General features: G+C 39.1%; 1 protein-coding gene across 4 annotated transcripts in view; it reads left to right on the forward strand.

The window, feature by feature from the left end:
- The window catches only part of RRAS2 (RAS related 2), a 74,557-nt gene extending 65,958 nt beyond the window's left edge, over positions 1-8,599 (forward strand). For all 4 annotated transcript variants that reach the window (XM_072725592.1, XM_072725591.1, XM_072725594.1 and 1 more), the window contains 2 exons: positions 4,785-4,903; positions 7,086-8,599. In XM_072725592.1, the coding sequence (XP_072581693.1) occupies positions 4,785-4,903; positions 7,086-7,173 (207 nt within the window). In that variant the 3' untranslated portion in view covers positions 7,174-8,599. The remainder of the gene's footprint in view (positions 1-4,784; positions 4,904-7,085) is intronic.
- The last annotated feature ends 6,851 nt before the right edge of the window (positions 8,600-15,450 follow it).

The raw sequence follows: 15,450 nt of genomic DNA on the forward strand, positions 1-15,450 counted from the left end.
TAAAATGCACACATCTAAGAAACTCAACAAACCTTGAGCATAAGAAATACAAAGAAAATTACAAGACACGTTTTAATGAAATTGTTTAAAACCAGTGATAAAGAGAAAATCTGAAAGAAAACTGTATTATGCACAGAGGAACAGAGTTAAAGATGTCAGCAGTCATGATGGTTTCTCATGGGCAATGATACAAGGGAGAAGACGGTGGTAGGACATCTTTCAAGTTTTGAAAGAAGAATCTTGTCTAGAATTAAATGCCCACTAAAGGCAGCCTGGTGGCTCAGTTGTTTAGTGCCACCTTTAGGCCAGGGCCTGATCCTGAGGTCCTGGGATCGAGTCCCACATCGGGCTCCCTGCATGGAGCCTGCTTCTCCCTCTGCCTGTGTCTCTGCCTCTCTCTCTGTGTGTGTCTCTCATGAATAAATAAAATCTTTACAAAAAATGCCCACTAAAAATTTATTTCAAAAATGAAGGTGAAATACTTTCCCTGGATGTGCAAAAGATGAGAGGAGTTGTTACCAGCCGACCTACGTTACAAGAAATGTCAAAAGAAGGAAAATTATACCAAATGGCAATCTGGATTTATACCAAAAAATGAAGGGCACCAGAAATGATAATTGTGTGGGCAAATATAAATTACTTTTATTGTTATTTCAATCTCTTTAAAATATAATTGGATGTTTAAAGCAAAAATAATAGTCTATTATGAAGTCAAAAGGTACTAACAATAAAACGTGGAAGGGAGAAACGTACTATTGTAACAAGGTTCTTACATGATACGTGCATTGGTGTAGTAGCATTAAATGAGACTGTGGTTAGCGAAATATGTGTATTATAAACTCTAAAGCAGTCACTAGGGCACCTGGCTGGCTCAGTGGTTGAGCTTCTGCCTTTGGCCCAGGGTGTGGTCCTGGAGACCCGGGATCAAGTCCCATGTTGGGCTCCCTGCATGGAGCCTGCTTCTCCCTCTGCCTGTGTCTCTGCCTCTCTCTCTCTCTGTGTGTCTCTCATGAATAAATAAAGAAAATCTTAAAAAAAAAAAAAGCAGTCATTAAAACAACATAATACATAGTTCATTAGCCAACAAAGGAGAGAAAATGGAATGATAAGAGCAATACAGTTAACCCAAAAGAAGGCAGAAAAAGGATAAGTAGATCAAAGAACAAATGGGAGGGACAGGAAACAAAGTTCGGGATGACTCCATGACATCAGTAATCACAGTAGCGGAAAATAGTGTGAGGACCTCAAATAAGGCAGACATCGTCAAATTGGATAAAATAGTGAGACCCTACAAGAAATCTACTTTCATTGTAGAGACACAAATAGATCGACAGTGAAAGGATGGGGTAAGATATACCATGCTGATCTTGATGGAAAGCAGATTGAAGTGGCAACATAAATATCAGACTAAGTTCATTTCAGAGCAAAGAAGATGACCAGAAATAAAGAGGATAGTTTCATAATGAAAAAGAAATTCATTTAGAGAACAGAACAGTCTTAAAATATTCGTATACTAGATAACATCTTCAAAATTCTTAAGGCAGAAATTGAAAGAACTGCAACAAGTAATTGACATATTCATACTTAGAGTCAGAGTTTTTTTAAAATTTAATTATTTATTCATGAGCGATAGAGAGGGAGAGACACAGGCAGAGGGAGAAGCAGGCTCCATGCAGGGAGCCCAACGTGGGACTCCATCCTGGGTTTCCAGGATCACGCCCTGGGCCAAAGGCAGATAGTTAACTGCTAAGCCACCCAGGCGTCCCTAGAGTCAGAATTTTTAACACCGCTCTCAATAGTTAAGTAGAAAGAAAATCAGGAATATAGGTGGCTTGAGTAACATTGAACAGCTTATTCTGACATTTAGTGAATGCTCCACCCAACAACAGCAGAAAACATATTATTTTGAAATGAAAACAAGTCCCAGTAAATTTAAAGGGACTCTTGTCAGGCCAAGTGTGTTCCTTGACCATGGTGAAATTAATGTGGAAATCAGTAACAGAAACCTATCTAGGAAACCTCTAAATATGGGGAAACCAACAGACTTCTAACTAGCCTTTGGCACAAAGAAATGATCAAAAAGGAAATTAAAAAGTATTATGAACTGAATTATAATTAAAGTAAACATATCAAATTTTGGGATGCTACTAAGGAAGAAAATACAGAGAAATTTATTGTACTAATGGTTATATTAGGAAAAAAACCTAAATTTTTAAAGACTGGCTTCTACCTTAAGAAACTAGAAGAAAAAAGGCAAATTAAAGCCATAGTAATTGGAAGGAGGGAAATAATAATGGAAATCAACAAAATTGAAAATATAAAATCCATAGAAAAATCTGGTTTTCATGGGATCCCTGGGTGGCGCAGCGGTTTAGCGCCTGTCTTTGGCTCAGGGCGTGATCCTGGAGAAGACCCGGGATCGAATCCCACGTCGGGTTCCCGGTGCATGGAGCCTGCTTCTCCCTCTGCCTATGTCTCTGCCTTTCTCTCTCTCTCTCTCTCTCTGTGACTATCATAAATAAAAAAAAAAAAAAAAAAAAAAAATCTGGTTTTCAGAAGATCAAAGTGACAAATCTAGCCAGAATGACCCGGTAAGAAAGAGCAAAGACACAAATCGACAGCATTAGTAATGGAAGAGATACCATCACTCCATATCTTACAGATATTGAAAAGATAATAAATACCGTATAACAAAATACTATACTATAAAGAAACTTTATACCAATAAATTGAGCAAGTTAGATGAAATAGACATATGTCGGGATCCCTGGGTGGCACAGCGGTTTGGCACCTGCCTTTGGCCCGGGCCCGATCCTGGAGACCCGGGATCGACTCCCATGTCAGGCTCCCTGCATGGAGCCTGCTTCTCCCTCTGCCTGTGTCTCTGCCTCTCTGTCTCTCTGTGTGACTATCATGAATAAATAAAATCTTAAAAAAAAAAAAAAAGAAATAGACATATGTCTTAAAAGACGCACAAACTACCAAAACTCAAGAAAAAAATAGACAACCCGAATAGTGCTGTATCTGTAAAATTCAACTGGTTGTAAAAATCTTCCCTCAAAGAAAATCCCAGGTCCAGGTGGATTTGTTGGCGAATTATACCAAACTGATTGTGCTGAAGTATTCCAGAAAATTGAAGACGAGAGGACTCTTTCCAACTCCTTATATGAACCCAACATTACTCAGATACCAAGCCAGACAAAGATATAAGAATACTATAGTTGAGTAGTTCTTGTGAACACAGATGTAAAAATTCTTAAAACTTGAACAAATAGAATTTAACAGTACACCGAAGAGAAGGACAGTGCATTGTTACTCAAGTGGGGTTTATTCCAGAAATGCAATGTTGATTTAACAGGCAAAAATGAATCAACACAGTTCACCGTATTAACAGACTAATGGGGGACAATCACAATCTCAGTAGATGAAGAAAAAAAGGATTTGAGAAAATTTAACATACTGTTGAAAACTCTTTACAGATGGACTAGCAGGAACTTTGTTAACATGATAAAGGGCATCTGCAGTGAAACCCTGCAACTAACAGTGTGCTTCATGGTGAAGGACTATATGCTGCTGGCACGGCGCTGAATGTGCTAGGCTGTGAGGTCCGGCCTGAAAAAGAAATGAGAGGCATCCACATCAGAAAGGAAGCAACAAAACAGTCTTTAGTAGCAAATGACATGATAGTGTAGGAAGGCCTATGGAATTTACAAAAGAACACCCAGATCAGTGAGTTTAACATATTCCCAGGGTATAACATAAATACAGAAAAATCATGATCCTATTTTTGTAGAGGAAAAGGTTACATCACTGAGAAAAAGACCAGAAGAATGTGGTTCTCTACGGGAGACCACATTTAAATGTACACCCCTCTTCCAATCTGCAGTTTCTGACTTCTCTGCAAGTGTTTACTTTTGTGGTAATGACAGCAATAAAAGTCTTTTTTTTTTTTTTTTTTTAGAAAAATAGTTTTCAGCCACGCTATATAAATGTGATGTAGTTTAGCAGTTTTAGGTAAATGTCATGACTTCAGCCTTTTATACTGAAAACGTATGGGACATTATATTCATCTTACGTTTCTTACCCTGTCCTACTATCATAGGTTGTTACCTCGGCTGCGCTTTACCTCCTAGTATAAGGAAGGCATTGGGATCGTAATCATTACTCATTTTTCTCATGTATTTATTGTGAGTGTCCTCTGTACCAGGGATTGGGGAATGCAGAGATGAGGAAGACCCATGGCCTCTGGAGGCTTCTGCCCTCTCTGTCTTCACCTCTTTGTTGTTTTCTCTCTAGGCTGGTTGTATTTAAGCGTGGCTCTCACACATGCCATTTCTTTTGTCACACATACTTTCTTACCCTACCCCCACATAACTCCATACTCTTTATTTAGTTCTTACTTTAAGTGTCATTCCTCAGGGGAGCTTTCCCTGATCTGTCCAACAGGGTTATAGAGTCTACTAACACCTTGTACTTTTCCTTCCCAGAATTTATCACTGTTGTGTACTTTTCCTTCCCAGAATTTATCACTGTTGTATTTGCTACTTTTTGAGTACTCACCAGACTGAAATTGTGTTGCATGGTAATATTTTTGTCACAAATATATTCTGAGTTGTTCTGCGGAGCTGGGCTTCGGTATGGATTGAGCTTGTAAGTCTCAGTTCATTTTATGACAAAGCAGCTTGGCCCGTGGCTGGATTAGCAGCACAGTCTGTGGCCAAGGATTAGATGGAGCAGACCTGATTTTTAATTCTGTACCTCAAATACAACTCTTGGAATTTCAGGTAACGCAGGAAGAAGGACAGCAGTTAGCACGACAACTTAAGGTAACATACATGGAGGCGTCAGCCAAGATTAGGATGAATGTAGATCAAGCTTTCCATGAACTTGTCCGGGTTATAAGGTAAGTGAAACAGATCTTAGCAATTTGTTTTGGGGTGCTTGGGTGGCTCAGTTGGTTAAATGTCTGCCTTCAGCTCAGGTCATGACCTCAGGGTCCTGGGATTGAGCCCTGGGTCTGGCTCCCTGCCCAGCAGGGTGTCTGCTTCTCCCTCTCTGCATGCGCACTCTCTCTCTCTCTCTCTCTCTCTCAAATAAATAAAGTCTTTCACAAAATGAAAAGAAGTTTGTTCTAATTTATTGAATTTGACAGGTAGTCACACTATGCTTTTTAAAACTGTTAGCTGAGAAAGAAATTACCATTGGATATTTTTAATAAGAGAGGAGACTATATGTAGAAGTGCTTCTGTGCTAGGAGTTAATGCCCATGATGTGTATTAAAATTTTTAATTAAGGACATACTGTATACTATGTACTTCCTACGTATAAAGCTGAATTTAATTGAAGTAAAAAGTACACATAGGGATTTTGAGAAGAAACTATCCTGCTTTCAAAGATGTCAAGTGGCATGAAGATAGGGATGGCAGTAGCTAACATATGAATGGAAATTTCTGTCAGATACTGTACCTAATACTTCACATGCCATATTACATTGAATTCTCACCACAGTCCAAAAGCTAAATACTTTGATTTATCTCCACTTTTGATTAAGAAAGAAGGTACGCAAAGGTGAGTTAACTTGCTCAGAGTTTTGGCTTTAAATGGCCCAAAGGTGTGGGACTCAAATCATATCTCTGATTCCACGGCCTGTGCTCTTCAGCTTTGCTTCTTACCTATCTCCTCCCAGGCTGAGGTAGTAGAGAGTTGGACCTCCCATTCAAGGGGTGAAGTATGATAGCTCAGATAACAAAGGGTTTTTCTGCTTGTTGGTCTAGAAGGCCCTGGCGGTTCAGAAAGTGTTAATGGTTCCAGGAAGCTTGAGGTGATGGGTGAGGTTACCTGGAGTTAGTTTCTGTGTGAGAAAGATTGAGTTGCTTTATATAGTGGGAGGGGTTTGATTTGATTATTTTTAGTCTTGGTGGCTTGGCCTCTACTTGACCCTGGGCTTTTCTAGATCTGCTAGTCTCTCTGTCTGACAGGTATGTGGAGTGGGCTGGTGTTAATTATGTATCTAAGACGAATCAACATCTGAGCTATGGGCTTCCTGTGCTTTTTTAGCCCCTTGCCTGGGCATTCTCTTGTGGGGAAAGAAAAGTAAGGATTATAGTTTTTTATTTCTTAGTAGTTTGTTAAAAGTACCGAGTTCCATTTTTAAATGAATACAGAGTTTCAGTTTTGCAAGATGAAAAGAGTTCTGGAGGTGGATGGTTGTACCACATTGTGAATATATTTAATACTACTGAACTGTATGCTTAAAATGGTTAAGATGTTAAATTTTGTTATATGTTAACATGCGTGCGTGTGCACACAAATCAGTACCTTCTTAAAATAACTTTTACTGCCTTTTGAAAAATTTTGTCCTTGGTTTGGATCCTCAGAATCTATATCCATATACATCAATCAATCTGGAGTGAGAAGTGGGTAGATGAAGCTTTTAAAAAAAGTGTTTAATTCTAATTTTATGTTTATTTTAAGTAGGCTCCACGCCCAACGTGGGGCTTGTAGTAAGACTGAGATCAAGAGTCGCATGCTCTACCCACTGAGTCAGCCAGGTGCCTCGAGAGGAGGCTTTTTTATTCCAGCCAGATAGGCTTTAAACACAACAAGATCTTAAGTCCTCAGAGCAACTATGAAAAGTAGAGTTTTATTATTCCCTTCTAAAAAACTGAAGTTCCAGAGAGCCAGCTGACTTGTCTAATGCTGTAGGTAGTAAACTTGTAGGTAGTAAATGGCAGAACAGGCATAGGAACTGTGTACCTCATATTTTTATATTGTCCTCTAGCAATGATGCTTATTCTTAGTGTATACCTTGCAGTCGTGGAATTTTAAATTGGGAAGGCAACTTAGAGGTCCTTGAGTTCAGGATCTCAGTCTGATTCAAGACTTGGGTATCAGTGAAACTCGGCTCTGCTTATGCTGGTTGTTGAACCATTTGTGCCTTTTTTTCCCCTGGGAAGATTTGCTTTGATTCCCTCGTTGAAATTCAACATTGAGAAGCCAATGCCCGTAAACTGGGCTGTCCAAAAATAATATATTTGTAATATTACCCCGCAAGACAATTATATGTAGATTTTTCTGTCTTACAGGAAATTTCAAGAGCAGGAATGTCCTCCTTCACCAGAACCAACACGGAAAGAAAAAGACAAGAAAGGCTGCCATTGTGTCATTTTCTAAGAATCCCTTGAATTTTAGCTACCAACTGCCAGGAAAAGCCCTCATCTTCTCCTTTTCTCCTTATGGTTTACATCACATCACGTTGGTACCTTTTCTAGCCTTAGACAAATGATCACCGTGGTAGCCTTAGACCAAGAAGCTGGCTAATCCTTTCTGTGAAGCTAATCCTATGGTCATTTCAAGACAGATTTAAAGGAAACACTAAGGCTGCTTCAAAGATTATCTGATTCCTTAAAAATAATTGATCTACATACACAGACACATTCTTTTTTAAGGGCTTACATTTTAATAGGGATGAATCCATTTTGGAACGTAAGCTGTTTGCCAAGCCGAAGTCATAGGTTGTGAAATAACTTTTAACTTCTGGAATCCTATTGCCTATTGTTACTCTAAATAGAAATGTGAGGAGTTTTTTTAAAATGTGAATTTTTGCCTATCTCTAAAAATTTTGATGTCAGCTTCAGTTAACCTTAAATACACTGAATTGAATCTGCAAAAGTGAGACATCTCGACCTTTACTGATGTACAGCCTTTGTTTTCCAGTGGCCAAAATACCAAAATGCCTATTGTATTTGTGGAATAAAACTGCATATGAAGCCTTTATTAAGTGCTCCAATCCTAAAGATGATAATGTTCTGTGTGGCCAAATATTTGGACTTATTCTGGACTTAGGCATTTCAGTGTTCTTGGTTTTTTTAAGTTAACTCTTTTCACAGCCATGTTGAGAGTAAAAAATAATTTCTGTCTTCCTTTTCAAGTATTTCTGGATAAGGGATTCAAAGAAACTAAAACTGTTTTTGTTTGTAATATAAAATATGGAATTGATCTTTCCAGGTCAGAGATGATTAATGTTTTTGCTATATACTTTTATACATTATTTTCTTATCAAACTAGTTAACAAGTATTTTTATATGTTTGTAAGCAAATATGCTTTCACAGCATACCTTGTGTATATGTAAAGATAAGTATTTAATTCTCACTGTTCACTTTTAACTGACAAAGAGAAAAAAACAGTGAAAACTACAGAAACTGTGGTAGAACTTTACTTGCCGTACTGGTCCTGGTCCTGGTGGCGCCACCTCTGGCCAGTCACACACCTGCTTGAGAAACCTTCTCCGTAGATTACAACCGGATGAGAATCTGAAGTCACTTTTGGTATCCTGTACTAGGTATTGACTGTTATATCAAGTAGTAAGTTGTAAACCTTTTAATTGACAATTAGTATAACTGTGGATGGCTTCTGATTTTGTTTTTAATTCTGTGGATTGTGTTTAAACAATTCAAAAGTATGTTCCTGATTGTGAGATACTAAGTGGTATTGCACAGTTGTCACTTTATTGAATGTGTACAACAGTCCCATGAAATTGATAAAGCGTACCCTTGTATAGCTTCAGGTGCTAGAATTAAAATTGATCTGTTATCACAAGATAAGGTTTGATGACTTGTTATTTTGGTGGTTTCTTGAAGGAACGAGTGTTGGAAGAAACTTATTTTAGTAGCTAGTTCTGTGCCTTTTCTCAACAGTGCCGTAGGGTTTGAATATAAAAATCAATATTGGTTATTTGGCAAGTGAACTTGAAGTGAAATGGCTTGATATTCTTAGGGATTTCCTGAATATTTTCTTAAGTTGGTGTTTCTTAAACTTTTTCAATGAGGTGCCCCTGACAGAAACCCCATCTCTAAAGGAGAGAGGAGGGTGAATTCATACACATATACCCCTCTGAAGATGAAGCCTAAAATAGCTAAAACAAAGCACACACGTGTATTTGAATGCTAATTAAAATTACTGCCCAGGAAAGTACCATGTTTATCCTGTGGGTTTTGATGCTTATAGTGCTATCACATATCCTTGTTAGGACTTTCAGCTGGGAACATTTTTTATTTATCCTAGGTAGCTTCAGATAACGAGAGACTGTCCACATAAATAGGCAGATTTAATGGGAAACCTTTAATTTTATTCTGAAGAGATGATTTATAGCAAAGCAATTTGAAGGTTAAATTTCGTTAAGTCAGTTTACTTTTCTTTCCTCTCTGTGCTTCACTTTGGATACTTTTATTGCTACATCTTCAAGTCTGCTAACTTTTTCTTCTCTGGTTGTTTCATTTGCTGTTCATCACATTTAATGATTTTTTCATTTCAGACCCTGTATTTTCTTTTTTCTTCTGAAGTGGTTCTCTTTGGTTGTTCTTTTACATCTTGCATCTCTCTCACCGTGCTCATGTATTTCTCTTATCAGCTCCTCTCAACTGCATTCCTAGGGAATGATTTCTCTTCAGTGCATCTAGAGTGGTTCTAGCTCTGTACTCTCCTTGGGAGAATTGAGAAAGGCTGCTTTGAATATTTGAACATGGTCATAAGGGCTGTTTTAAAGTCCTTGTCTGCTGAACCCATTATCTCTATAATTTTTGAATCTGTTTCTGTTGACTGATTTTTCTCTAGTTATGGGTCACAATCTGTACCATCCCCTTTTTTTGCATGTCTAGTAAGTTTTGATTGGATGCTGGACATTGTGTATTTTATGTTTTTGAGTGCCTAGGTCTTATCTTCATTTAAAGGTTTTTGGTTTTTTTTCTGGTAATTAATTTACTTGTAGTTCAGTTTAACCCTTTCAAGGCTTGCTTTTAAACTTTACACAGTCTCCTATATCTCCCCCACCCCAGGGTGGTTTAGCTCTACTACTAAGTTGTGGCCCTTTAGTGTCTCTATTGAATGCCACGTAATCAGGGAGGACTCTCCAATTTGGCTAATGGGAACCAAACAGTTCCTAGCTCATGTGAGCTCTGGGGAACTGTTCTATCCATAGCTTCTGGGTGGTTCTTTGCCTGGCCTCTGAGTTTCATCCTATATGTGCGTATCTTAATATCTGTCAAAGACTTGGTGACCCTATGCATGTATGCATATTTTTGGAGTTCTTTTTTTCTGTCTAGCTCTCTCTCCTCCAGAACTTTGTCCTGCAGCTTTTAGGTGCCAACTTCCAGTGTCTGGGGTGGATCTCCATTGTCTTTCTTTTCAGTTTAGGGGAAGAAACATTTATGCCCTGCTTGGAATCCCCCATCCACTCTGTCATCTGGAACGTGCCTCCAGGCAGAAAGAGCACTCTTCAGGCTTACATTTCTGTTTCTCTTCCATCAGGGATGGTAATCCTGTGCTTTCTGGTGTATAATGGCTAAAAATAGGTGTTTCACATATTAACTCCAGTTTTATGATTGTCTAGGATAGGAGGGTAAATCTGATTCCTGCTACTCTTTTATTGGAAGCCTCAGTCTCTCCCATTTAATATCTATCATAAAATCAGAGGTACCTTGTAGCCTTCTTAATCTTTATGACTTAAAATCTTTTTTTTTTTTTTTTTAACAAAGAACGGCCAGTCTTGTGGCAGGAATAGCCCTTGTTTTAGTGACCCCTTTTTTCCTCCATAGCTGAGGGATTGTAAACTTTTTATTGTAAAGGACCATCTGGCAAATAGAACATCATCTTGGGTTTTGTGGGTTATATGGTTTCTGTCCCAGCTACTCAGCTCTGCCATGTAGTGCCAAAGCAGTCATAACCAAGGTATAAATGAATGAATATGGCTGTGTTCCAATAAAACTTTATGTGGGGACACTGAAATTTGATTTCATATCATTTTCATGTCATGAAATATTAATATTTTGAATTTTTTAAAAATTCATTTAAAATTATAAAAACTATTCTGTACAAAAACAGATGGCAGATTGGATTTGATCTGTGGGCCATGGTTTGCCAATCTTGCTCTATAGCACATTTAGCATTTGAGGTTACATTCCCAACTTTAGAATCTCTTCTCTTTATATATGTGAAAATTCTTTCAAACAGTATTTCCTGAATTGATAGTCATGAATTTTTCTCCTAGGAATTTTCTCTCTATATTGTTTGTTTAGGGATTTACAGTTTTTCAGAGTTGTGTGTTATGCTCTGTTGATATATATCTTACATTGATGATTCCTCTAAATTTGGGGCTTCAGAGTTTTATCATATAAATTGGTCCCTTTAGCATTTGACTTTAAAAATTTGCTATAACAAGGTTGTATATATGCCGGATCTACTTGTTCCTTTCTGACTTTTCATCATCACTAATTTTAATTTCTTTCTTTTCCATTCCTGTACATAAATGACCCCATTAAACAGATAACTGGCAGATAAGTAGGAGAAGATGATGATAGAGTCATTACTTTCAGTATCACTTGACCACTTAGATTGTTTAACCAGTAACTGCATATAAAGTGTCAAGGAGCTTTTTAGAAAAAAGATACTTTAATTTGAACAGATGTCTTTCTGCAAGACTTCATTAGGTGTTCTGAAAAGTGGATAATTGTGGGGTGTTTCCTCCCCACAAACTATTTGGTATCTAGTGGAGGAAAATGATGAGCGAGAACACAAATGCCAGGGCTGTATAGTTAAGGCAGAGTGAGAAGCACACACAAAGCTGTCTGTCCTACAGGTGGTGTATATGTTCCTTCTGGAAAATCTGGGGGAGCTTCTTAATTAGAAGTGGTGCTATAGCCAGAACTGAATGGATTGGTGGGATCTCAGATGGGAAGGAGACAAGAAGAGAGGTGGTGGGAAGGAAGGCTGAGGAGAAGCCTGGGCAAAGACACAGAGTTGGCAGAGTGCAGGGAGTATTCTGGGATTGGAACCTTAATCTAAAAGGATTTTAAGTGCAATGGGAAAAAATAATGATAAAGTAGACTGGGCTCGGGTTGTGGAGAGCTTTAAATAGGATGGCCCTTCTGTATGTGACGGGCACTGCCAAGGATTCTAAACAAGGAGTGCCTGGATCTAGTCTGGTGGTAGTATGGATGACAGCGGTGCAGGTGTGAGGAGGGCTGGTCACTTAAGAGCTTATGGGAGTCATGGAATCTGTCCCTTTCCAATTTGTCTGCCACCACGTTATTGCAATGACCCATGAGGTAGTCTTATTTGCATTTTGCCCCCACAAAGCTGTTCTGTAAATACAGCCAAAGGGATCTTTTTTAGGTCATAAATTAAATGTTACACTACTGCTTAAAATCTGTCATCACCTCAGTGCACTTGGACTAATATCCAGATTCCTTACCATAGTGCACAAAGAAAGCCCCCTGCAGGATCTGTCCTCTCCTTGCTTCTCACATTCAGGCTGCTGTACTTTCTTACATACCAGTGTTTCCCAGATCCTTGATTCACTTGACTCTTCCCAACTAGGCATTTCATCCTTTTGCTTTTAATTCAGATGCCACCTGCTCAGAGAGCCCTCTTAGACCAGCCCACTGTCACACCACATAGCTCTGTGTTTACTTGCTGACACATAGGCATCTGTGGCGATTTTGTCTGTCTAGTTTGATCTGTACTTGAGTGTCATAGGCTCTGTGAGGGCAGAATCATGTCTGCTGTGTTTACTGCTTTACCCACATTGCCTGGCATGTGCAGAAAAACCATTTGATGAATGAGAAAGGCACACAGACAGCTCTCTAGCGATAGAAAGATCTATGGTGATTGTGATATGCAGGGTGAATCCAGGAGGCATTTGGGAATGGGGATGGGAGCTCAAAAGAAGAGACTAGGGGACTACAAGTGCAGGTTTGGAATTTATTTATTTTGAGCTGGTGATTGAAGAGGTGGGAGTAGATTGAAGTAGAAAGAGTTAATCTGAGAGAAGATCCAAGGGTAAAACTTTTGGGGGAGATGAACATTTGGGGGTAAAACATTAAAAGGCAGCAGAAAGCCCAGAGAAGCAGCTGGAAACTGGAGATACTGTTATCAAAGAATCCAAGGGGATGATGGTCAGAAGCTATGAGTGCTGTACAAAGATTGGGGTGGTGGGGGAGTAAGAGGCATCAGTGATTGCATAGACATTGCTGATGATTTTGAAAGTGTTATGTCAGCCATTTGGTTGTGGGAACCAGATTACAGTGGGTGATGGTGTGATTGGAGGGCAAGGAAGTGGAGGAAGTGTGAACTACCATTCTGAGAAATTCTGTGGAAAAATCAGAGGATGATTGGGCGATTATCATGCTTGAATAGGGTTGGATATTAGAGGACTAAGGAGAGCCAGGGCATGGTGCTTAATCATACATAAGCAGGTGTACAGGTCTGGAAGTAGGTATTGCCCCGTAGACACTGATTCTCTGGGGAGGTTCAGAGGCTGCCGGTTTGCAGGCTGGCGTCCCTTTCTGACTGGGGAGTGAGGGTGGCATGTAGAGTTGAGCTTCTCAGACTGAGGCGAACAGCCAGTTGGGAAAATTGTTCATCTCCACTGCCGTGGAATGATACTTTTCCTAAATGTAATTTAAAAACTACTATTAGAAAAATAATCATACTCTTGGCTATTGTGGCATTGTCAAATTACCGTAAAAGTTTCTGAACCCTTGCTTTCAATTTTTGTATCTCGTTGTAGGATGGTGACAGTAGGTGGATGTTCTCAGGCTGCATGTCTCCGCGTAGCACTAATGTAGTGAGTAAGGGAGCAGCAGATTCAGGTATTTTTCACAAGTGCTGCTTCTGACTTCCCAGATAGGCTCATGAATTCCAGGTGAAGATCACAGTAGGTAGCTGCTTGCCTCCTAAAAATACAGATGCTACCTTTTTTTTTTTTTTTTAAAAGAACAAGTACAGATTCTACTTCTATAAACCTCAAGTGTTAAAAAGGAGTCAGTAGTCTTGAATAAGATGTTTGCCCGTTTGCCTTCTGCTAATACTTAAAATTATTTGAAGTAAAGGAAAACTGCTCAAACGCATAGCAGTTAAAATATGAGAACTGTTAACTTAAATATGAGGAATCCTAAAATACGAAAACTATTACCAGTCACTTCTAAAGCCAGGAAGTGGTTAAGAACATATTCTGAATTTCATGAGAATTTAGAGCAATGTGAGAAAATGTTAATGAATGCTATCTTATGTTCAACATTATAAATGTTAAGTGAAAAATCTGAAATTGCATTTTGGCGTGATGAGAGCTGGGTTAGAAGTATTGCGTGTGTATTTTATTTGTCGGGACATTTTCAGTTCGAAGTGACAGAAATGCAAGTCAGGCCAGCTTCAACACAAAGGTGGGCGTTTACTGGTTTGTGAAGACGGGCGGGCCAGTGGGGTGAATCAACTGGCATTCGGTGACTCCTCCATCAGCATGCCATCACCACTCGCTCTTAAGATAAGAGAATTGGCTAAACTGGGTGGGGCTGGGAAGTCCTTTAGTGTAAGACCACTTGGGTCAGAGCCTGAGCTGGAGAAGGGGAAACACCTGGGCCCCGCTCTCATGGCCCCTCAGGACCACTGCAGTGGTTTGAACGCAGGTTCCCTGTGCTCAACCGTTGTAGGATTCGTGCTTCTCCACCCCACTGAGTGCACAAAACCTTCCAAACCAATGGGGATCTAAAGTGGGGATGCCATTATTTAAATCTGACATTTTAGTACAGATCTTTTGCTCACAGATTTCAAAGGATTCAAAATGAATTCTCTTCATGCTCATTAGCATTCAGTTGCTATTTATAGTTGTGCAGCATCTCCCTCACTTTCAGAAGGGACTAATTAATTTCACTCATATTCCCCACTTTGGGGCAATATGTAGAATAAGATCAATCATTGTATTATTAGAATTAACAGCACCAAATAACCAAAGAGTGGAATGAATGTGCCTTCCTTGATTCTGCGTTGTAATTAGGAATTAGACATGTTTACTCTTATTTGGAGAGTAGTGTCCATTTCTTTAAGGTATATTTAACTCTGGGGGGAAAGGGGACTAACCATGCAGTCCTGGTACCCTATGATATTTAGCTCCTTTAATCTGCTGCCAGAAACCTGTGGACTGTTAGGTCACAGAGATTGTTTGATGTGGAGAATTATTGTGTATTAACATTTTATCCATCGATATGACCTGGACTGAGTTTCTGGAGAATTGTAGTCCTATCAGAATGTGTAATGTGCTTTCCCTTCCCAGCAGCAGTATATAGACTTTGAGTATGCCTAAGATATGTTTAATACACAAAGTTTAAATTATAAACAGCACAGAGTCTTTAATTTTTTCAGTTCTGGGTCTGAAGAAGCCCAGGCTTTATTCTCTTTTGCTACAACAGATTTCCTTCAATTAATGGAGTGGCAAGGAAGGTGCCAGGTGAGTGACCCCTTGTCTGCTTGGGGAATAGATCTCTGAACTTACTGTCATCTTCAAATGTGGATGTAAATCGCGTTACAGCTGGTTTGGCATTGGTAAAAATCTGTACAATTATAGCTCCTCTTTATGGGTGGTTTTTACTGGGTGTCTTATGATCTATTTAATATCTCAT

Source organism: Vulpes vulpes, chromosome 11 (genome assembly GCF_048418805.1).
Source record: "Vulpes vulpes isolate BD-2025 chromosome 11, VulVul3, whole genome shotgun sequence".
Classification (NCBI taxonomy): Eukaryota; Metazoa; Chordata; class Mammalia; order Carnivora; family Canidae; genus Vulpes; species Vulpes vulpes.